This window comes from Pezoporus flaviventris, unplaced genomic scaffold, assembly GCF_033815535.1.
Source record: "Pezoporus flaviventris isolate CSIRO_AGI_PZ_B2104156 unplaced genomic scaffold, CSIRO_AGI_Pfla_v1 ptg000050l, whole genome shotgun sequence".
Lineage (NCBI taxonomy): Eukaryota > Metazoa > Chordata > Aves > Psittaciformes > Psittacidae > Pezoporus > Pezoporus flaviventris.
Genome location: NW_026892598.1, coordinates 5072770 through 5097434, shown reverse-complemented (window position 1 = coordinate 5097434; position 24665 = coordinate 5072770). Strand labels below are relative to the sequence as shown.

The following is a 24665-nucleotide window of genomic DNA, read 5'->3' as shown; positions in this document are numbered from 1 at the left end:
ATTACCAGATAATGAACAGCTTTAAAAAAGAAATCTGGCATAGATTTTTTAAATTGTGTCTGCTGCAGCAGGGCAGATAATTCATTCAAGGAACAGTTCTGAGATCTCAGGGCTCCAAAATGTAAAACACTCTGTGCAAGAACTCAGACAAATCTGGTTGGTTAGCACAAAAGTAAGATAAGAAAATGCAGCCCACTGTGCTCAAGTGGGGACTCCCTATATGCATGAATGAAAGAGATGCTCTCAGACTACAAAGGGTCAGCATGGAAACTGAACTACTAACTAGGAACATGGCATGTTCTCACTGCCTCAAAAACAAAGCAAAACTACAACAAAAATACAAAAGACACAGCAGTACCAGACTGGGAGCTCAGGTAACAAAGTCTTACACAAGATTACAAGGGATACAGGAGAAAAGGCAGAATCTTATGAATTACGGTACATATAGTGATTCAGTCTCATAGTATTGTTTCTGTGCAAAAATCCCCATAAATTAGCAGCTCAAAAGTTCAAATATTTGTCACATGTCACATATGTAACACGTGACAAGTATATGGCCACATCTTAACCTGCCTATGCACAGCACATAAAACTCGCTATCAAAACATAATTACATCTGAATCAGCATGAAAAATAGAAATGACCTACCAGAGCAAGTGAGAATTTAATTGCATTCTCTATAGAAACTTGCTTTTTCCCCATCTACAAGGATTTCCTAAACTCAAAATGCTAAAGAATCAATAGGACCTAAGAGAAAGCTTTGGACTCATTCCATAGTAGGGCAATCCAATTCATGCTGGGGACATCAAAACTTGACGGCTTGCTTCCTCTAGAAGGAATGGTCATGCTGCAGAACTACTCACTGTTGCATACAAATGCCTCTTCCTGGCACGACAGTAATTTAGAGTACTAAGTAATAAAGAGCTGCAGCAAGAGACAAGTACAGAAATGAAAACACTGGTGTGTTTGTTTAGAGATGCCAGGGAAGCATTTTGCCTCACTGTAAGATCAATGACTGCATCTAGGTCTTCAATAATCACAGGCATGTATTAACTGCTGATCAATGTGGACTGAGGATACAAGCAACTAGGATGGCTGTTGCTGGGAGTGAAGGAATGAAGGGGCTGGGATGAACTGGCACTGGCAAACTTTGAGGTATTAGTGACTTCTCAATAGAAACTTCCGGGAGAAAGACTGACTTTCGTGCATGTTTCCTCAAACACCATCAGCAGCCTCACCGGCATGTGCCACCATCTTTGTTCAAAGTTCTGGAGCTAGCTGAGGGTTTTATGCAGGCAGTCATTCTCACAGACCACATGCAAACATGGAAATTCTCTCCTGCTCTCTGCAAATCTCGACATGTTTGTAAATTGACTTCTTTCTATCACAACTAAGCACTGCATTCAGCCAAGCCTCCTTGAGCCCTGTCTTTTGCAGCTGCCACAGAAGGTACTCTCTCACCCCATTCTACTGCCCCGCTTGGGAGAACAGCATACCACAGCAACTGCTTGCTCATCTATTTGTTGTATATAGTAACCCAGATCACTCATTGGCATTCAGAAAATTAAGGTGGAAGAAGGAAATGACAGTTGCCAGTGTCAGAATACAGCAGCATCCCTGAGAAGCACAGGAACAGCCAACTTTTCAATAGCAAATAGCTATTTCAGTGCACTTCTGCATAGAAGCCATGAGAGTACTCTTCAACTATTATTTGTAACTGTTCTTATTGTTATCTAATAGGGTAATTGGAATTGAGATTATAAGGCAAGTGGAAAACATGCTTGTATTCAAAGAGCCACTTGCAAGAGAGCACTTGAGCAGAGCAAATGAATTCCACTGAAGATTTTACCAGGTTATTACTACCATCAGAAAATGCATCTAGTTTTCGATGTCTTAGTGCTACAGGTGACTGCGTCTGCCAACATGCTTCCTGATAAACATGTATGTTCAATCCTTCCCAAACCTAACTCTATTCATCAGTCTGACAGCAGGCAGGTTTGTGTAACATAGCTTTACATAATTAAAAATTACAAACAAATTACTCACTCTTTTGTGCTGCCTGGCCAATCTTGCTTTAGTGTCCTCCAGTTCTTTGTGAATCTTCAGAACATGCTTATTCATCTTACGAATTGTGGAATGCAAGATCTCCCAGATATAAAACCTAGGAAAGACATAAAGCTCAAAACACTACACTCAAAACCCTAGTCTGAGAAAGAAAACTGAAAGTAGATTCTTAGAGAAAAATGTAGCTGGGGGAATTTAAAAAATTCAGATGACACTTAAACATCTATTACACTAAGCGAACACTGAGCACACAGGAATGTGTGCAATGTAAGAAAGCTTAACTGTAATTTCTTTATCCGTTTTTTGCAGTACACTTCCAAACCAGCATTGTATTTCATAAGCTGCAAGACTACCAATATCAAATTCTACCATTCTCAATGGTGGTACGAGCTACACACCTCCACCAAAGACCAGGACACCACACTAAGCTAGCAGCTCTGTAACACACAGCAACAGACTTTGTTTAGAAATAGTGCAAAAATGTTGCTAGCATGTGATTTTGCAAGTAGTCTCTAAGCCTGCCAAAGCAGAGCAACCCTGGAACTGTCATATAAACGTTCATATCCCAACTCAGAAAGGAAAATGCTAAAGTATGCATCTTGTAGAAGGAGCAAAAGCTTTATTTGTATCTTTTCCTTCTACTGCCCAGCTTTCATAGATTAAACTATGTACTGGCCACTTAAAATAGTAATTCAGAGACAAGTAACAATCCAAGACAAATTCTTGTTACCTAGTGAAATCATGTGCAAGCTCTGAAGAGAAGATCCAGTTTGCAACTGCAGCGCAGTCAACAATTTGTGTCCGAATCATCTTGTCTACAAGCACAGCAATCATCTGTATTTTGAGAAAGACATCACACACACAATCTACGGACAATATTCCAGCCTCTGATAAAACCAGAGATAGTTTGATGCAACTCTACATAGGTAATATTACTGGGTGATTTCAAATACTTTAGGAAGCTGGACAGTCTTAGCCTGAAACTGCTCAAATTAGGGAATCTCTATCAATTTACATAAAGCATTTCGATTTTAACAATCTCTTCTGCTTCTTGTGAAAGTTACGGATCACTTTTTGTTAACATACATACTTCCATACAAAAGCAAAATACAAGCATCAATGGGAAGTGAGGTCTTAAGAGACACAGTCCTAGTTTTTGACATCAAAGCACTCAAACCAGAGCACATCTACCTGTCGGATCATGGTATTGAAGGAGCTACTGTTAGCCTGCTCTCCTTGAAGTGCAACAGCCTTCAAATGTAACAGCAAGCTCTTCTCTACAGGACCCATTCATTCCATCATAGAGCCAGCGCTGTGCAGTCAATGGAAGCTCTTACTGGGTACAAGCACTGTCGTGATGCTGGGGGCTGCAAGCAATCTAGCAGGCAACTGCAGAGGGGAGTTACTGACTAAAGCTGTTGCAAGCTGTTCAGAAAAAAGGCTTATCTTGGTTACTGATGGGATTGAATGCCATGGTATCTAAGAACCACAGCCTGCACTGTATTTATCCTTACAACCACCCATTGTCAAATAAGGAAGTGTAACAAAGCTCCTTTTAAGGAAGGAAAATTAAAATAACTGAATGAATCATACAGAAGACTCAGCACTCGACTTTCAAGTCTCAGGATAGCATCCTATGCTCTATTTTAATTTCTGTATTGCCAGGAAGATTTTCTGATCACCTAACCTCATCTTCCAACATACACAGACCCAGGATTTTGAGAAAACACCTCAATGTTAAAAGCTTCTCTTTATGAAGTCACCCTCACAATCTTGCTGGTCCAGGGACTACCAATTCCTATTGCTAAATCACTACCTGCAGCATACATCATGCATCAGCACTATGTGCCGTGTGAATACTTCTGATAATCACATCAGAGGACATTCTCATAGACATGGCAGCACGATGAGCAGCATGAAAGTAGACTCTGGACAAGTGTCCTGCTGTCCAGGCACCATTTTTTCTGTGTGCTAGGAAGGTTGTGGACTCAAAAATAAAAGGCCTGAGCAGAAGCAAAAGACTGAACTGCAGTAAATGCAAGAGAGGAAAATTTTAAGTTACATGATCAAGTTGGAACAGCCTTCACAACTTCTGCACTTGGTATTTTTTAAAGCTATCTTCATAAAAATCTAATATGGCTGTTTATCTGAGTTTGAAACCTCCATCTCAGTTTGGTCATGATGCAATACAAAGGAACAAAAAGGAAGAGGATATGGGTATCTGATTGCAGTAATGTAATTTCTTCTGATTCAGTTAAATGGCAGTAAAAAGTAGGCCAGACTGTAACTGTCACATTTTCAAGGTCAGTAAATTGGGCAGAAACTTTAATCTATTTTAAAAAATCCTGCTTTTTCAATATTTTCAGTGTACACAGAAGAGAGGTGACATCTCACATAGCTATCTTCTAGGTGCTCAGTTTTTCCCATAGGGAATGGATCATAGGTCCAGCAGCAGATGCAAGGACTAGCCCTTGTCCTCAGCAGCATCACCTCCAAAAGCCTGACCTATGCATCTGTGAGGTACAGCCCACTTTCAAGCGCAATAAAGTGCAATACAACAGACCAGTAAGGAATACATGAAATAATTAATGCAGGCAAATTCATCTTGAGCTCCTTATCGATTTCTATTTATAGAAGAATGACAGCTGAGGCAGAAAACAAATGCTGTGAAGAAACCGAACAGCTTAAACAATCAACGCATTTTTCACCAGCCTTTCAGGGCATTATTTCTTCTGGCTCAAGAATGAACATAATCATGGCACTGTCAGACAGATCTGTTCGGTACAGCCAGTGACTGCAGCTCCACTCCCCCTGCTCACACACAACAGTGACTCCAACATGAGCTTTGTGCAATAACTGTATGACTTTCAACAGCAATTAAAAGGACAAAAAAACCCCACCATAAAATCCCTAAACCCTCCCCAGCTTTCCACATTTCTAAGAATGTTGCCTACTTCTGATATGAGATCTACATCTTATTTTGATCTACACATCTACACTGTTTTCCTTAAACAGAAACGTGATTTTAGCAGAAGTTATACTCTTGTATGACAAATAGTGCAATACAAATCCAAGTTAGAATGACAGCCCTTGCCCTCCCACAATGAATTCTGAGGACAAGGTGGCCTCAGTGATGGGTATATTTTATGTCCAGCCTTCATTTCAGAAACAACAGTAAATACAGTTCATAGAATCACAGAATAATTAGGGTTGGAAATGACCTTAAGATCATCTAGTTCCAACCCCACTGCCATGGGCAGGGACACCTCACACTAAACCATGTCACCCAAGGCTCTGTCCAACCTGGCCTTGAACACCACCAGGGATGGAGCATTCACAGCTTCCCTGGGCAACCCAGTTTATTTAAATGAAATCTGAACTTTCCCTCAAATGAGGTGACAACAGACTAGTTATTTTTAAAGGCTATTCAGCAAAATATAATGGGTTTTATTAAATATGACCACTGTCAGTTGGGACTTACAAAGATTCTTGACACTGTAACTTCTTACCTGTGGATGATTCTTCCAAACCTCATATACAACCCTCAGAACGTGGAGTTTGCCCTCATCACTTTCTGCAAGTGTTTTGAAGACTTCATGAAACCTTTTAATAGATGCAAGTAGTCAGTGGAGGGGTTGGGATCAGGTCAGAAGAGCAGCAGACACAACCCAAGTGGTTCAGATAGCAAACAAAAATTATTCTGGGCTACCTGCAGCAATTCTTGAACAACTATTCCTTGGAAAATATAACTACCATGAGCTAAAATAGGTTACAAAGATATAACAGCTCCAATCCTAAAGGCAACTTAAACAAATCTTAGTGGTGAACCTGCTCCCTGAGGCTGAGCTACATTTCTCATACTCTTAGAAGCAGAAGGCACTTTCATGCTCCGTGTGCTTATCTATACACAGCTGGAGCAAAATCTGCTGCCTTTTCAGCCTCAGACCTTCCTCTTGATATGTGTTTCTGTAACTTTATACACTTATCCAGTCTGCCTCTTTCGAAGGAAATGCTTCTAAAAGCCTCTATTTTAGCAGTTACACTGACTGCTACACAGCATTCATAACTCAGATTACTGTTATACAAAGTGCAAGAGGCTCTTTTTGATCTCACGGCTGCCACTGTTGGCACGCAACAGTGAAAATACTGTGGCTTTAAGTATTCATATTACCCTGCCTCTTATTCTACTGATTGAAGGTTACTACCTACAGCTTTTTATCAACATTGCCTCTATAAAGCTCCCAAATATAAGTTTTGTAATAGTTTCATGTATCTTTAAGGACAGACAGAAAAATAATTAAGATGCACGTGACTACCTTTCATGTATTAACGACATTTAAAAACAACTCCAAAATACACAGGATTAAAACCCAGTTATCTCCTTTTGCTAAAATAGGTAGCAAAATACTTGCAGTAAATTCTTCCGAAGTTAAAGATACACTTTAAGGGATGCACTCTCTGTGCTTTGGCAGACAGAAGTTTACAGCAGACTGCTTTGAAGTTTCATGTTTCCTTTTTCTTTCTTCATTTTTTATACAGACTTAACTGTTCTAGAGTCATATTCACAGTACAAGGTATTGTGGTGGGAGCTACCCAGTCATTTTAATGTAAGGAGAAACCCTTGTTCCTCACCATAATCCGCAAATGAGTAATTCTAAAACGAAGTAATGTTCCAAACCTGTCTAATTTGTTTGATTTACATTGTGTGTCTGTAAGGTACGCATTTCTGTTGATTCCATCTACAACTTATGAGTTATACTACCATTCCTTCAGTAAGCAGTATCATTCTTCTCCTAATCATTTGCATTGTGGAGCACCTAAAACATTGCTGAAGCCTGCATTCCAGTTCTTTTCTCATGCTGTCAGAATTAACAGCCCTAAAATAAAGCACATACTACACTTACTTTGCCAGGGCACTGAAAGAATGGCTGAAAGACTTTGCAGCTAGATGGAGCAGAGTCTGAACAAAAACTTCTATTTTCAGAGGGTTGAAGGAAAATCCTTCATCTGCAAGTTAAAATTAAAACTTTAAGTACTTCAAGGAAAGCAAAGTTAGCTGTAGAGATATCTTACAGTTTTAACTAATTTTACAAAAAGGTTTCATCAGCAGGGTTTTGCCAGCCTGAGCAGGAGGCTAGGAGAGAGATTCCAAAATGTGCAGATGTTCAGGTTTCCATTTTGCCACGGAGAAAATGCACAGAAAGAATTCCAGGTCAGTGAAGAAACTATTAGACACAGCTAGCCTATCACAGTGTAACAGCACTGATGGACAGCAGCAGAAAAAGAAAAGGAAACTGCAGAGTTCTGCATCAAGCTGAAGGCCTGACAAACCATATAAAAGGGAGAGTGGATGAGGAGAGGGGAAGGTAAGGATGAATGGAATACAGAAGCTTGGCTATTTATGACATCGGAGAAGGGGCCAGCAAGTGTGAATAGCAAATATGGATACTAGGGTGAGTGATGCCAAGTCCCCTTCCATAGCTGCAGCTACCTGGCAGGAGGGAGAGAGCATGCTTTAGTGGGTGATGTCTAAAGCAAATCAGGAAACGTGACAGTGGATCCCAGGGAAAAAAAAAACAAACCCAGACTGTTGCTGCTTTCTGCTTGCATAACAGAACATGTGCAAATATTACAGAAATATTGAAGCCATCCCCATTATATAGATCACAGAATCATAGAATGGTTTTGCTTGGAAAGGACTTTAAGATCATCCAGTTTCAACTCCTCTGCCATGGGCAGGGACCCCTCACTCTAAACCAAGGCTCTGTCCAACCTGGCCTTAAACACTACCACGGATGGAGAATTTACCACTTCTTTGGGCAACCTGTTCCAGTCACCTCGTAATTCTCTGTTCTGCACTCCTTACTCCCTAAACCACATGGGTTTTAGGAATCAATGCTGTCTGTGGCTGCAAAGCTAGAAAGGACGTGAGTGAAGTCCCATCTTAAGTTTATATCCACAGAAGGCTACAGACAGCAGGTTGGCTATCTTATCAACTGTGGGTCTACACCAAGGGAGGGAAGCTCTTAGGATGGGGTACAAGCACTGAATCTGGGATAACAGCATAAACTGCTCTCTGTTGCTGAAGGCAAAGGTAACATTAAATTCTTTCATGCTATCTCTGTAAATGATCACAAGAAAACACACCTCAATCATCACGTTGCCTATGTTAAGAAAAACAGGGCTGACTCCGGATGCAAGATTTTTACAAAACCCCCTAACAATGGCGTATTATTTCCATTTACTGATAAATTGAAACCAACTATTAGAAGGAAAAGCATACAGTTCTGTTAACCACCACATACATAGCTCCTCAAAGGATGGCAGAGAGCCTACACACAAAAAAAACCTGCAACCTGCCGAAGCCTAGCAGCATATACCTTACCATCATCATCCTCCTGGTTTGGATTAGGCACATCTTTTAAAATGCTGAAGATTTCATCATTACTGGCCTTATTTTTTATGGCAATTGTTAGACACAGCGCCACAGTATATCCAGGAAGAGACCCTAAACAAAAGCAAAGAGGTCAAAAACGTGTAGAAGGCAACCGACTGTTTTTAACATCAGCTTGTGCCTCAGAGAAACAAGCACGCTTCCCACCTACACCTAAGATTAGCTGTGTTCAGTATCATTGTCCACATCACTCAACACATTTCCTCGTCTGCACAATTTAATTCGCATTTAATACATAACCTTGAGCAGAGTATTTACAGCTGAGCTCAGCTAATCACTCTAAACCTCTACTCCATATGCCACCTATTTCCTAAAAATACAGTACTTTCTTGGTTGCTATCACTGTATGTTTGATAACACTTTTATACTTAGGATTGTCTTTACACTGAGTAATAAAAGGAGTAATAAGGTCTCTACCTCCAGCTTAACATCATCTGCTGCCTCTGTATACTTCATTAAACCAAGTTTACTGGCAAAATCTACTGTTACATGAAGCTCAAAAAATAAACTCGCATTATTGCTGCATATGCTGACTTTTGTATTGTGCCCAAACAGGGGAAACAGATCGATTTCCCAGTTTTAGACTTCTCGCAAACAACGCTGTACACCAACACAACCACCTCAGCAACAGTAACTTCATGCATCTGGATTTTCTTTTCTTCACAAAGTAACAAAGACGATTTTGTTACAGAGATTCAGGCTTAATATATATTAATTGCTCATGTGAAGCATATTTACCCATATAGAAATCATGCGTGTTTATTTCAGCTGTATCCTTCTTTATGGCAACTGATATTAGTGTCAACACAGTGCGCTATCTTCCTCTGAAACACTATTTTCAACTTGATCCCTCAGTAACCTTCATACTTACTATTACTTTCATCTGCATATTTGTACATGCACACTGGATTAGCAGGACTGAGGACGGAAAAACTTGCAGGAACAAGGTCTATTATTCGCTGGTGGTAGGAGAGTCTGGAAATAACAAGTTCCACAGCAGTAGAATTAAAATGGGAATAACATCAGGGCTAATTCTAAAGTGACTGTGTTACAATGTTTTTCCTATATCTAACTTTCATAGATCAGTAACAGAATGGTAGTTTCTGCTGGGTAGCAGGAGCTTAGGTAAACGAAACTTATGAGTAGATGCTTTCTATTTTAAGCCTATGATGCTAGAGCTTCAACCTCATACAGTTAATTTAGCTTGTGGAAAGATTTAGAGGCTGCCTGGTAGGATGCTTTATGCAAAAGTCAAAGATGCGATGCAAAAAACCAGTAAGACATTGGTATTCAAAGTAGAAAAAATACTAAATTGGGTATCTTCATTTTACTTTTCAGCTTATTTCACTTCCACAAGGTGAATTTTGCTACCAGTTTTTAATGCAAGAGTGCCACAGAAAAAATGTGTTTGTTTTGCAGCACAAGATTTTCACACTTTCTATGCTGAATTCACTGAGAACTGGATGAATGTTTTCATGTACAATGCTGAACAACATAGGGTTTTTGAACATTTTACTCTCTTTCCTGTATCATTCTATCTCAACAAATTTTAAGTCCAGCCCTGATCGTCTACTCTTTTTGTGCCTGGGGGGGGTTGTTTTGTTTGCTTGGAGGGTGGGTTGGTTGGTTGGTTTAAAGTCAAATGAACATCGGAGGCACCTAGAAAAGTCAAGATTATCAGTTTTTAGTATAACCTATGATCAGTTCCCTCCATTTCTGTGAATGCTGAACACTTTCCAAGAACATTGCCTAAACTGTAGTTCTTTCCACGCGTATTGTGAAGCATGTCTTTATGTAACTACAGGTGTGCATACCTTGAATATGCAGCTTCCTACTGTCTGCTCCACCTCTTTATCCCTCTCTCTGAAGTACTGTCCTAAGTGTCCTACAGCAGGTAAACCAGACTAAAATCATGCCAGAAAACACACTTACCTCATAACTGAAATGGAACTGCAAGAACAGATGTGCCTAAAACAAGCCAAATTAAAAGGAATCTGACAGGATACACAGGGTCACAGAATGGTTTGGGTTGGAAGGGACCTTAAGATCATCTGGTTCCAACCCCCTTGCCACAGGCAGGGACACTTTACCCCAGATGATGTCACTCAAGGCTCTGTCCAGCCTGGCCTTGAACACTGCCAGGGATGGAGCATTTACCACTTCTTTGGGCAACCCATTCCAATGCCTCACCACCCTCACAGTAAAGAACTTCTTCCTTATATCTAACCTGAACTTCCCCTGTTTAAGTTTGAACCCATTACTCCTTGTCCTATCACTATGCAAAAATAAACAAACAATAAAAATCAAACCGCCTTGAATCCAACTATCTAAACATCTTACTTACCGCATGCATTTTTCCAAAACCTCTCTCACAAATTTGGGTTTGGGCTTCTCAAGGTCCTGAGTAAGACAATCTGACCTATCGAAAGACAGAATGTGATCGCTTTTAGCAAAACAATTCTACTTTAGTCTCTTTTTTTCTAATAGGTACAATAATTTTCTAATAGGTACAAACCAATCACGGTGTAAGGCCAACTGCAGTGCTTGACAGTTTTAAAGCATAAGCAATTTTAAGACAATGAGGTAAGTTTATCACTATTTTCTTACTAGCCATTAGCATTCTTGGAATCTCATCTCTGTGGAAGTATTTTCAAGTGGATTCCCTTCCCTGACCAGATTAGAAATAACTTGCACCTATGGTTACCTGGCTTTCCCTCTTCTTAGGAAAGAAATCTCATGTGATTTCATACCCTGTTCCTCCCTCACAAGAGTTTTTGATCTTATGGATGATTACAAACACATTTCAGACGAAGAAAAGTCTCAGTCACTTGTGAGACTTGTGGAAAATGGCAGCTTGTGAGCAAGTGAGACCCACAGAAGCACTGCCAAGGAACATCTAGTCAAAGAAAATTCAGTTCTTTGAAGACTGCTGCCTGGTCAATCAACATGGATATACACTAGGCCAGCCAGCAAGCACTTAACTCCACAAGAGGACAAGACAAGAAACTGAAGTAAAGCCACAGAAATGTTATCATGAAGAGTTAACACTCTCTCCAGCAGGACACTGGCAGATCAGCTACAGAAAGCATGAATGGTAGTAGGCTGTGGAAGTTAAGTATGGAGACTTAACTCCAAGGTGACTTTTCTTTCTACATGGTGCCTGGAATGGAAAGCTCAGGAGAACCTCTGGTTAGACACCAATGGAGTCCAGGGAGCTCCTGCTAGAGCTGCAAGTTCATGATCTGGCATGGTAAGAATGGACGGTAGGACCAGTTCTGACAGAATTTCAGGGGCTAGGATTTAGCAGGAGGGAAAGAGATCACAAGGTCTCAAGCATAAAGATTATAATGAAGGTTTAGGGTAGGACAGGGAGCGAGATTACAGTATGAATATAGGAAACAAGAGTCAGGGCAAACTATTGAATGTAAACTGGGGAGTCATTTTAGAATTGCTGGCAACTAACTAAGGGTGTGGGACAGATTAGAGAAATACCGTTCCTGCCTCCCCTATTTAGGGAACTTTTACATGATTTATCACAAAGTTCACCAGGGACAATACAGTGACTAAAGACATTATCAAGATAATCTACCACTGAGAGGTGGTGAACAGATTAAGAAAGGTATGTGCTGAAGAGCTGCAGGAAAGCAACAGGGCCACTATGCTGTGACACTTCCCGAATAAGCTTAACATTTCAAGGTTTTTGCAGTATCAGGTTCGAACCAAAAGAAGAGAAACTTACCAATCTTCCCAGCTCCAACGGAACTGAAAGTTGCTCAAGTGGTGAGAAAACCAGTTAATAAATCTTCATTAAAAGAAAAAGAAAAAAGCTCCATTAAACATAAGAAGAGCAAGAAAACCTTTCGAGATTTTCTTACAAATACATTCTACTTTTCAAAGGCAAACATAAACTCTAAAGCTATTACAGCATTAAACAAGCATTTATCAAAAGACTGGGTTCAGAAGCTTTTATGGGTAAATAGGCTGTCATGTCCTGTTTCATACAAAAATATGACCTATTAAACTAACAGTTAAAGGGTGAACTTACTGTGAATATGCTACTTTCACTTTTTCAATGTGTAATTAACAGCCCTCCTACACAATGCAGACCTCACTTAAAGAGAAAAATTATCACTACTCTCTCTTCTGGTGGCACATGCACTCCAAGTCTCCTCCCAGATCACTAGGGAGCAGGCATAGTACCAGATAGGAGTACTATGGAACTATGAACAACCTTGAACACAGAGAAGGTGTCACTAATCAAAACTGTCCTGTACAGGCAGCTAGACTTGCGACCTCCTGGGGCTGTGCTGATGGGAAGGAGAGGCAAGCAGTCAGTCCTCCACCCTTCTCTTCAGATTTCTCAAAGCCAGAGCCAGGAAATCATTCTGAACAGAACCAATCTAACAAGAATTTCTGACTACTCTTTTCCTAGCCTTTCAATATCCTGGACATTGGATATTGATTCCATTGCCTCCAGAACGCACTTACCTGTCCACACATGTCGTATTCATCGTATCCAAACGCATGTACAGCATTTCAGTGGCTTGTGCAAGCTGGAAGTTTCTTATTAAGGTTGACAGAAAAGAACCAGATGAGACAGATGTTGTTCATTTTTTTAATACATTTATTTTTTTTTTTTTTTACTTTACTGAAAGCTCCCTGTGTCAACTCCAAAATCAGGTAAATCACAGTAAATCCACAGTGGTAGGGAAAGAGGGAAGCAGCATATTGTGAGTTCCACCCTCTAATCCCAGTCTTCTTTTCTTAAATTATTGCAACGAGACTGTTGGCTTTTTCCACAGAGAGCCAGAATTTGCAACACACAGACATGAAAAGACACCAATGTCCTTATGGAGTACTTCCGTGATCTCACCTTCATGGTCTGCTGTTGCTGCGTATCCACAGACAATCTGTGATCATCACTAAAGGCTTGAGAGAGTTTGTCTACAATGACTTTACCCAACAAGGCCTTTATCTTTCTTATGGTGTCCCTATTAAGATAAAAAACTTTCTGCATGGATGTCTGCCCAATTGTACAAAGAGACTTACTCTAATCACTAAGATTTTGTGAGTGGTATTATGAAGTAGAATGACATTTGGGCATGAAATTACCAGTGGGCAGTAATCTGTCAACTGCCCTCCATTCTCAGTCTGTCACTTGATCCAAGACAATGATCTAACATGATCTAAAATGGTAGCAAAGTAGGGACAATGTAATAGCCAGAAATAGATGGGAGTCATACCTTTTTCCTCAGCATTTGGCCACCCTAAGCTGACAGATGATTATTGACCTTTTGAATACTTCCTAGCGAGAACACTGAGGGGGAACTTGGCAAATTCCTCTAAATCACCTGCTACACTTCTTACTAAAAGAAGAGGAATATTCACACAGTTTTTAGAACAAAAGTTCAAGCTGGTCACTTCCTTTCTTTCTCAGCTTTTCATGTATCTGTGACCATGCCATACACTGCCCAGATCTATCCAGGCTGCAGGGACGAACAGGAGTATTGTATCTTATCCCCTCACCAAGACAGCACTTCTTAGAAATCTCAGAAGTACCATAACACCATCCAGAAAGCTGAAGAGTCTTGCCCACTTGGCAAGTCTACTCCTATGCTAAGTGGGATGTGCTATTCTTTCACATGGGTGTTACAGGCAGAGTTTCATGCTGCTGCTGTAAAATATTAACACTGCCACTATTTGTTGCTATCCCATCATCTACAGAACAAACAAAATAAAGACTGCATTTTATAAATGCTCTCCAGCAGCACAGAAAGGATACAACCTGTGGCAAAGAGCCAGGCTGAAGCTTGCAGAGTTCAATCAGGAGTGTTGTGTACATGACTTCAATGTGTGGTGGAGATGGAAGTTGAAACAACTCTGCAAATATTACCTGTAGGAGAGAAAGGCATGGAATCATAGCATGGCTCAATGCGGCCTGCACAATCATCAACTTTCGCCATCAATCTTAAACAATTACATACACCCAAAATATTCTGTCAAATGCACGTTCCAGGAAAAAGGGAGAGAAACTTGTAAACGTAGTGGTAACTGTTCACTTTTCTAACACCATCCACTCTAATGTCCCTTACCATTTCATACTAACACAACACTAGCATTATACATATGTCTAACAAATAAACCCTGTACCTGTAGAAATGGGCAGTTATAATATGACCTACTGCAGTGCTACTACTATCTGAGAAAAGCAGAAATCATCTGATCTCAGTAAGTAATAAATACAAGCATATCAAATGAAGCTAAGCATGTCGTATGAAAGACTGTTTACATTAAAATTGCATCTCTACCTTTTCCATCATATTCTCTTTTCTCCTACATAAAACCTTACATAATTAAAGCCACAACTCTCAACTGTAAACTACAACCATCATTTCACACAACAAAAATTTATGCTCAGTACCCCTTGGTAGAGGATCCCTCTAAGAAAACTGAAAACAATCCTGCAGTCCAGCATTCGTGGTTTTATTTTCAAGTCTGCCTATAATAACAGCATGCCAATCCTTGAGGGCTACAGAAATAGTCTTCAATGTCATTGTACAACATCCATCTCTGAGCTCATTTTATTTTGCATGCCATTCTTAATTAGATTTAAAATACAGCAAAGGATTTCATTATGGTTGGTCAATTTTCTCTTTAAACTTCTAAATAAACACAGAAGAACTGAAGTTTAAACAAGTAAGCTTTAGAAGATCTTACTATAAGAAATCAACATCCATTTATAGACTCCACAAACAGCACATGAAAACACATTGACTGGAAGTTGTTATTTTAAGGAAAGACTTACAAGCATGAAGAGACTATAGGAAGCTGGAGAACCTTTCCATGACAGTATTACTTGGCATTTATAGACTCGACAAACAGCACATGAAAACATACTGACTGGAACTTGTTATTTTAATGAAGGACTTACAAGCATGGAGAGACTATAAGAAGGTGGAGAACCTTTCCATGACAGTATGACCTGGATATAATGTTAAGACAAATAGGGGAGGCCCTCTTAAGTAGAATACTAGGTAGAAACCTGCTCCTTTTCTCAAGATAGGAAATAACAACTGGTTGAGCAGTCATTATCTGTTTGAGATACATAAAAATGTATTTATGATATTCATCACTTGTTCATTATCTAATGTTCAGACTAAGTGTTTCAAACTGGCACACCACAGTTTGTGAAAATAACAAGGCCAAAGAAAGACTAGAACACTGGTGAGCTGAATATCTGAGCTCTGATAAATGCAAGTTGTACCAAAAGCTGTAGGAGCACAAGAAGCCAAAGGTGCTGCCCAGACATTCTTTGTTCACAGCTATGAGAAATCCCCACGTTCCATCGACAAGAAGCAACTGAGAGGAAGGCACCACATCTCAGTGTTTCACACAGATTTCAGGTCACAGAGTATTCTGTGCTCAGCTTGACAAACTACAACGTGGAGCCTCAGGGACCTCAAAAGTAGGCACCCTTGGGAAGGGACTGACAACCACTTTCAGGCTACATTTACTTCTACCTAAGTGGTATGTTCTGTACCTTATGTAACAGCATCATTTATCTGTTAGACCATATTGTTTCCGCAGTTCTACAGACTTATTAATATTCTAAAATACCTTAAAATTGCAAGAAAAGGGAAATCATTGCGTTAATAGTCAAAGAACTTGTACAGTCACAGAATCATAGAACGGTTTGGGTTGGAAAGGACTTTAAGACCATCTAGTTCCAATCCCCCTGCCATAGGCAGAGACCATCTTGCCCTTCTCTACAGTAATTTCACCTACACAAACCTTTGCTATTTCACATCCTTCAAGTTTCTAAAGGATTTCCAGGGGCCCCAGCTAATTTATTTCATCAGGAATTACAGCAAATGTTTGTTGGCATTAGTGTACAGCCGAGCATAAAGCACACAGATGCATAGGCATATACAGCACCTTAACACACTGAAGATAAGACCAATGAATATACTTCGATCTTAAAGCAGAATTTTTTTGTTAGTTTTAAGATTCCTCTGCTCTGAAAGCACAAAAAGAATAAGTTGATCCAAGGTAATAAAACTTTACAGCATTCAGAATATTTGACATTTTGGTGCCAAGAGGAATTCTCAATTCCACTTTTATCAAGACAAATCTTCCACATAAGGTTATTTCTTGTTATAATTAGCTCTGAAATGCCTACTTAGTTACTTCTTCAAAAAGCCTTTATATGACAAGTTGTCACTGTTAACTGAAATCTCTTATCCCTTTCAACTTTTGATGGAAATTAATGAAATTTTGTACAGCTCTGCATGCTGGAAACAAGCCCCTTAAAAGGAGGCAGCAAAAGAAAACCTATGCTGCAATTCTGATACACATTACAGGTATTTAAAACTCTCTAATATGGAAGATGCCCCAGAGGAAACACCATTATTTCATACCAAGTTCTTTCCAGGGCCAGCAGAACAATATCATTTAGAAAATCCAAACATAAAACCATGCAGAACTGCTGAGTCTGGCTGGAGATCATTTAGTCAACAGCTCCTACATAAAGCAGCATCACCAAAAGCAGGTTGTTCAGGGCTGTGTCCTCTTAAGTTTTGAACTTCTCCAAGGATAGAGTCTCTACAACTTCTCCAGCAAAACTCTTCCAGTGTTTTATCATCTCAGTAAAAAACGATTTTTCCTGTGTGTCCTGAGTTTAGCTGTAACAGTTACTCTCCCCCTTCCTAGTAGCTAGTGGAGTGCTGTGCTTTGGCTTTAGTTTGAGAACAATGCTGATAACACACCAAGGCTTTAGCTGTTGCTAAATAATGCTTACCCCAATTGAGGACTTTTCAGTCTCTCATGCTCTGCCAGTGAGGAGGAGCACGGCAAGCTGGGAGGAAGCAGAGACAGGACACCTGACCCAAACTAGCCAAAGGGCTATTCCATACCACAGCACGTCATGCCCAGTATATAAACTGGGGGGAATTACCCAGAATGCCCAGATCACTGCATGGGTCACGCTTGGTATCGGTTGGCAGGTGGTGAGCAATTGCATTGTGCATCACTGCTGGTTATTGTTTTTTTTTTCCTTTCCCCTTGTTACTTCCCTTATCATTATTATTCTGGGTGCTAGCAGTAGTGGTTTGTGTTATAACTTAGTTACTGGACTGTTCTTACCTCAACCTGTGGGAGTTACATTCTTTTGACTCCCCTCGCCATCCCCCCAGGGGCTGGGGGTAAAGCAGTGGGGGAGTGAGCAAGCAGCTGTGTGGTTCTGAGTTACAGGCTGGGTTTAAACCACGACACTAGGTTTAAATGGAGTTTCATGTATTTTCATTTGTGTTCATTTTCTCTTGTATTTTAACTGTATTTTTGTGTTTGTTTTTTTTAAAACTAAAAGTGAACTAAATGTAGCCATCTCTTAGACTGCACCATACATTAGAACCATCACATGTAGCTGTAGAAGTATAAGAAATGCCACAACCTTGTACTTGACCAAACCTCCCATGCACTGAGTTAAAGCTGCAACAAAAAGCTTCCAACTTTCAACTGCATATAACCCACTCATTTAAAAGCCATTATTTAATTTAACAAAGGTCCTGCTGACTCCCAAGTCAAACTGCAATTTATGGGACTTATCAAGGAACCAACTGGGACAGATTACTTGTGAAATAACTGAGCTACAGAAGAGGTTATGTATAAAATCCATACCTCTACAATGTGGTAGTTCAAGGGGATCTTGTTATTGCCTGGATAGCTCAACAGCTGTGCAGCACTGCAAAACCATAGATACTAAGTTAGCTCAGAACATAATGCAGCAATATGATGTAAAGATGGAGTAACAAAGTTACATAAAATGCGTAATTCTGGGCAAAAGGTGAGACAAAAGCAGCACAAATTCAAATCTTTCTGAAGTCTATTCAACAATCCACAGAACACTTAGAAGCAACACAAGAACACTGCAAGCAGCACAATGAGCATCGCCTGAAGTATGATTTGTAATGATGTATTTTATCTCTATGCAGTTACATCACTTGAACACTGTTCTGCTATGCAAAATAGTTTTGCATTGTCATGGTGATCTGCAATTATGACATGGATATATTAAAAAGGAAAAATAAAACAAACCCCAAACAACTGATGCTCTGAATGACTTGAAAGCACAATCAAGCTAATAGATTATAAAAGAAACTCACAGGCTTCAAGTGATTCACCTTTTTAATCAGCTCATTATCACCTATCATTATTACAAAGCAAACAAATGTTACTTCCTTGATTTTACTGCTACCTCGGGCAAATCTTCTATCTTCTTCTAGACTTCTACTCTCTTCTGAGAACTAACAAAGGCTATCCCAGTAACTTCAACAATCCTCAATTTCTCATTTCTGCCGAATCAGCCAGCTATAACAGAAAACCTAGCATATGCCACAACCAAAATCATTGTTTCTGCCCATTTTTTGTCATACTACAAGAAATTTGGTGTTTTTTATCTGGAGGCATAACCCTGCCAATTACCTGTGGCAAACCACCTCAGTTATTGATTACCCAAACCAGATACTGCTGAGGCAGAAATGAAGTGCCCTGACTGCTCCCTGACACAGCTGAATTTGAACTGACAAAATCTGCTGGTCCTGCAATGACTCCCTAGAGAGTGCTCAATTATGTCTGCTGTGTAACCCCAAACTGATGAATGCAAGAGGAAGAGTAGGAAGCAGAAGTGTGCTCATAAACACCGGTGCGGTCAGCTGCAAGGCACCACCCCAAGGCTTGCTGTGCCCCAACAGATGAGCTGGTTCACAATTCCATGAAGCATAATACAGTCACACTCTCCACAGTGCTCCCATGAATAAGGTATGTCTGCATATTTTTTTCAGCACAACCTGTACTGTCAAGGAACCCCTTCTCAAGCAGCCACTGTAATCATACAAACTTTCCATTATCTGGATATTACTGGATATTCCAGATAACATTTTTAATATACTTAAATGCAGTAAATCAAGATTCATCAAATGTTCTAGAAAACGTTTACTCTTGAGCCCCTGTCTAACCAGTGCAGGATTCCACATATCCCTGATGGCACCAAATCCATGGTAGCATATGAAAAGTGCCAAGGCCCCATCGTGCTAAGGTGTTCTTACCAAGTCTTTCTCTCTTTCCAGTGGGATTTGATGATGCAGTGAAGGTTCTCTTCTATCACAAATCGTTCAACAGAGTGGCTGCCAGGCATGACAGGGCCCTGGTAAGAAAGAATTAAAACTCAAGGAAGATCACTGCAAATACAGTGGTACTACAGGCAGCAAGCTATTCTATACATCTAAAGGTATTAAAAATAGCCCAACTTCCACATAAATACAGTGAGGTCTCAGCTGAGGACTGAAAAGCTGCTGTGACACAGTTCTACACAAACCTCAGATTGTTGTTTAAAACAAAATGACTACTAGGACTCATTACAAAAAGGAATGTGTCAAAATTAGAGAATGTAAATTCATGGATAATTCACTCTTTCCTTTGCTCTGTGGAGCCATCAGGAAGGCTACCACAATGCCGCCTGGAAAAAAAACCCAAAATCACAGTTGAGTATGATAACAAAATAAAGCCAGGAATGGCCAGAACAGAGTGGAAAGAATAAACAGTCATGGTTTTGTTCATCGCAAAAAATAAATTAAAAAAAAAAAATGGGGGCAAATAAATGAAGGTAAAAGGCAACAGATTTAAAGGGAGTTATAAAAGCACTCGGGGAAAGCAGCATGTATTCTTTTCCTGCTCCTATACACTTCTGTCTATGTGTCTGTCGCTGACCAATGCTGGAGACAGACTGCCAAGATAGATAGATCTTTCACCCACCCCAATTAAGCACTCCTTTTTTCCACAATATGCATCAAAAAATTTTAACAGATGAGTAAACAGCAATCTTTAAACATTACAATAAATACGTAGCCTGGAAAAGGCAGCAACTTGTATGGAAGGAAAGTCTCAATAGTTTTACTACAGACATAGAGAATTCAATCAACATTGTCATTCTAAATGAAAGCATCAAAACACCTCACTCCCTAAATTCTGCTCCTCACAGATTTGCTTTGCACAGTAACTTGGTCTCTTAGTTCAGTTCCGCAGAAGTATCAAAGCAGAACAGCTTCATGTCTTCAAATAACTCACTATCTTGGGAGACAGGACATCACATTTTGACCAGTATCAGCCTAGGAACCTGACTGTGAGATCCACTCAGCAACCCCACAGCAATCACATACCTCAGGGTCATCTGTGTAGTCAAACATTCTAAAAATAACCCTTGGCATGGGATACACTGAATCTTCGGTGTGAGGCGGAGGGGTAAACGGAGGCAGATTGTGCTGCAGCGCTTCACAAAGAATACTGTCAAAAGCCAAGTAGGGCCTCAGAATGTGTCGCTCTTGCCAGCGGTCTTTTTTCAACTTCTGGATCTGAGACCAAAGGCAGTCTAAATACTGAAGGAGAAAGGTGAGAAACATCAGATATGACAAACTGTGTAACCAAGCTGGGAGTCCCGTGAACTATCAGAAACGTGTTTCTTAAATTCAGTATTCTATTCAGAAAAAAATTCAAGTCTTAAGCTGCTGATTCAGTAAATATTTAAGAACTTTTAAACACCAGAGCTGCTTCTAGTTGGACGCAACCACTGGCAGGTTTTTAAACACCAAGCACTCAGGAGTCCTAGCCTGATGGCCATCCTTTGAATCTGCTAGGGAAACTGCAGCAGTGAACATCACTTCAATCACTGCTCATTGGTGGTATTAAAACAGACATAATACCAACATTTACATTGGAAAGTTATTCCATAGGACTGCCATGCTTTTCCAAGAAAAAACAAAACTATCAGCATATTCAAGCCACATATAATGCTATCAAATACGAAATATATTTGCCGTGGTTTTCAACAAAATTCTGAGTCCCAGCATTCTCCCAGAGATGGCACAGACACCTGTGAAAACTGGTAATGGTCTTGCTCTGTTTAATTACTCTCTCGCTAAAAGCAGTCCAAGAACTCAAGGTCTGTGGCCTTACTGAACACAAGTTTCAAGTTATAACTGACGAAAGAACTGCTTTGCATTTACTGAAATTATCACTCTACAAGATGGGAACAAAACTAGTCACAACTGGCACCTGAAGTGAACAGTCATGCTTGCGGTACTCTCGGTAACACATGGTCTCAAATGCACTCTGCTAATCTCTCCTCTACTAAACCAAATAAGGAAATGCAGATATTGGGCAGGCAGAATACCTATGTTGACAAATCAGTCAAAATCAGACAGCCTATCTTCCCAAATTATGATTAACAAGACAATTGTTAAGACTGTGATTTAATGTGAACAGTGAACAACACGTAAAAGGGCCATGCTCCAAAACTTCCAGATCAATTTAGATCTCACTTTGCAACTAAGTTCATCCTCAAACTTAGGGGAAAGAAAAAAACCCTGTATCTGGAATATCTGAAAAAGCAAATTCCCCCCCGCCAAAACAGCCAGATGCCACCTCTCCCCTCCAGTTTTTTTGGCTCAGTTGTGAACAGTGGTACAGTGACTACTGCACACAGTTTCTATGTGTTTGTTTAGCACTTCCCAGAGCTGAGAAACCAAAGCCACTACAAAGCTTTCTTTCTTGAAGAGGGAAAACACTGAGGGATAAGTAAGGAATTACATTTTACTTCTCACAAAGGTCCTTTTAACATGAAGCCCTGTATCTGCAGTTCCAAAACAAACAGTACAATCTACAACCATTCCTCATGTCATAAGACTTCCTCAAGGGTGTTTCAACAAACAACAAAATACTCACCCCATACAACCTTATATTTAGACCCAAAAGTTGAAAGAGAATTTCTCATGTAGGACTTTTTAATTTCATGATAAAAGAACATCTTAACGAAAACTATCAAATTTCCATAAAGAATGTAAAGTCTACTCACCTCCTCTTGTGGATGTGGCTTATCAGCAGTCCAAACTTGTAGCATGGGTACATGAGTCTTCAGCCGGCGCCTGTTTACACAGGAAAGAAAACCTGACTTTTAATGACTTTTAAAAGACTAATTTAGGGCAGCAATTTTTTTTTTCTTTACTACAAGCATACTACTATTTGACCTCTTCAGCTGATGAAGACTACAGTATAGAAAAAACAGGTTTGTGATTACTTAAGATATATCTATTATGGTATCTTGACAGCCATGTTAAACTGAAGCATCTAGATAGAAAGCAGTCACACTGCAGAGCACTGATGCAACATCCTGTCTGTATTCATAGCACACTTACAACTGCACCTGCTCCAGCATGAGCAGGACAAGACCTTCAACATACCCTAGAACCAGACAAGTCAATAAAACTTTTCAAAACTCTCTCCACCTATTCTATTTTCAGGGGCTTTTACCCCCACAGGATGGTTCAGTCCTAAGACTTTAGAATACTTTTAAGTGAGCAATAATCAAACCTACTAATCCCTAATTGGATAACACTAAGAGTATTTTTAATGGATTACAACTTACTTCAAATAGCTTTCAGTCTGAGACAAGAGACGATCCACTTCAGCATCCTTTTTCTCATATAACTCCTTTCCAACCCATGGCAAAGATGACAGAAATGCAAATACATACCAGTCACATCGTACCTACAGGGAAGAAATATACTGAAATCTAAGTAGACAAGAAAGTTCCTAAAGTTTTTGAACATAGACCCCATTTAATTTAAATTATAACATTAGCAAAATTATTATTTTGTGGGATGTAAATACCAAAAGTTAAAGACTAGATTGATAAGCCATGAAAAAAAAAAAATTCTTGCTTGAAATGTATCATTTTTAACTTGGACAGTGACAAGCACACTTAAATAACAGAATCACTTTCACAGTCCTTCTACAGATTATTGATACAGCAGAACAAACCAGGCACTATGCACTTGCCAAAGTAAAGTAAAATATATCCACTTCAGCTACCTCAGTATAAAAAGATGGCATTTTCTTGGTGTATGCATGTCTTTTTCTAAATGCCACAGGCTACTTTTACTCACATTAAGGAAACCACACATGACAGTCCATTTAGTTGGCTCTCTCTAAAGCTTCCCTGTTCTAAGCATAAATACAGAAGTAACGATACAGAACAACAGTGAAAATAGCACTAGAAAAGTCTATAGATCTTCGGCTTACTTGGGGTACATCTTCCTCCTGTGTCACACTCACAAAGTTCTCAAACATAGCCACCATTGAAGGTGCAGCTATTACATGACAGTTCACAAGATCAGATAGAAAACGAACCTAAAAAGGACAAGAAAAAAAGGTTTAAATGAATACTTTTTAAACTGACTGCACATGAACAAATAAGCATTACTTTAATAACTAAAACTAATCATCAGTATAAGCATGATATTCATTCAGTACTACAAAGGGAGAAATACTGCACACTGGTACAGATCTACTTTCCAACCCTGGGAAACAAGTGTCACAAGTGCTGCTTAACATATTAAGTTATAATGCCTGTAGTCTGTTTCCTTGCATTAACACTGCAAGGATAATATTTCTAATTAAGGAAGGGTGGGAAATGCCAGTATGGATTCAAAGACACGTGAAATGATACTACAGAAAAAACCCTTGTGCTTCTATCTAGACTATAAGTACAGAAGTGGGTGGAAAAAACTTCCTAAAAGCTGAAGGTGGACTGATCCCTTGCTTCATGAGTCCAGATGTGCACCAGCAAACAGTGGTGCCAAATCTGTATGCAATTACAGATGATTAATTTCTGTAATTATTTATTCATAAATACTTATTTATACAGAGAGCTTATCTAAAAACTGCTGGCTTTTTCAGGCTTCAGAAATGTGACAGACTGATGGCATGCTGGGAATCAAATGGCCTTATTCGCCTAGAAAAAAAGAAATCTCCATGACAGGAATATATCTTTGATTTGGCTGCACTCTAGTAAGAAATGCAGACTGAAAAAAATGGGAATTTAAGTAGAAAACACCTGGGGAAAAGCAGGTGCCTTTTTTTCTTTTTGCCTCTCCCCTCTGTTTTGATTTATACTCTGCCTTCAGACTTAAACAAGGTGCTCATAGGACCCAAGCTTTACCAGTATCACCACAGCCTTAACAGACAACATAGGCTGAAATTTGAGCAATTAAAATATTGCATATTGTTTCTTAAAGGCTCTTTTCTTTTTAAGGGTACA

At 39.6% G+C, this 24665-nt stretch overlaps 1 protein-coding gene across 3 annotated transcripts in view; it reads right to left on the bottom strand.

The window, feature by feature from the left end:
• Positions 1-24665, bottom strand: part of NCBP1 (nuclear cap binding protein subunit 1) — a 34072-nt gene that overhangs the window by 3757 nt on the left and 5650 nt on the right. The window contains exons 5-20 of one of the 3 annotated variants that reach the window (XM_061468757.1): positions 23648-23755; positions 22992-23113; positions 22422-22491; positions 20731-20946; positions 19621-19718; positions 18194-18257; positions 14301-14411; positions 13007-13071; positions 12258-12320; positions 10863-10937; positions 9390-9493; positions 8450-8572; positions 6969-7071; positions 5574-5667; positions 2795-2898; positions 2047-2161 (exon numbers count right to left, since the gene is read on the bottom strand). In XM_061468757.1, coding sequence (XP_061324741.1) covers positions 2047-2161; positions 2795-2898; positions 5574-5667; positions 6969-7071; positions 8450-8572; positions 9390-9493; positions 10863-10937; positions 12258-12320; positions 13007-13071; positions 14301-14411; positions 18194-18257; positions 19621-19718; positions 20731-20946; positions 22422-22491; positions 22992-23113; positions 23648-23755 — 1635 coding nt within the window. Of the gene's footprint in view, positions 1-2046; positions 2162-2794; positions 2899-5573; positions 5668-6968; positions 7072-8449; positions 8573-9389; positions 9494-10862; positions 10938-12257; positions 12321-13006; positions 13072-14300; positions 14412-18193; positions 18258-19620; positions 20151-20730; positions 20947-22421; positions 22492-22991; positions 23132-23647; positions 23756-24665 lie in introns of those variants that run through there. The other 2 variants (XM_061468759.1, XM_061468760.1) reach the window with 2 other exon arrangements.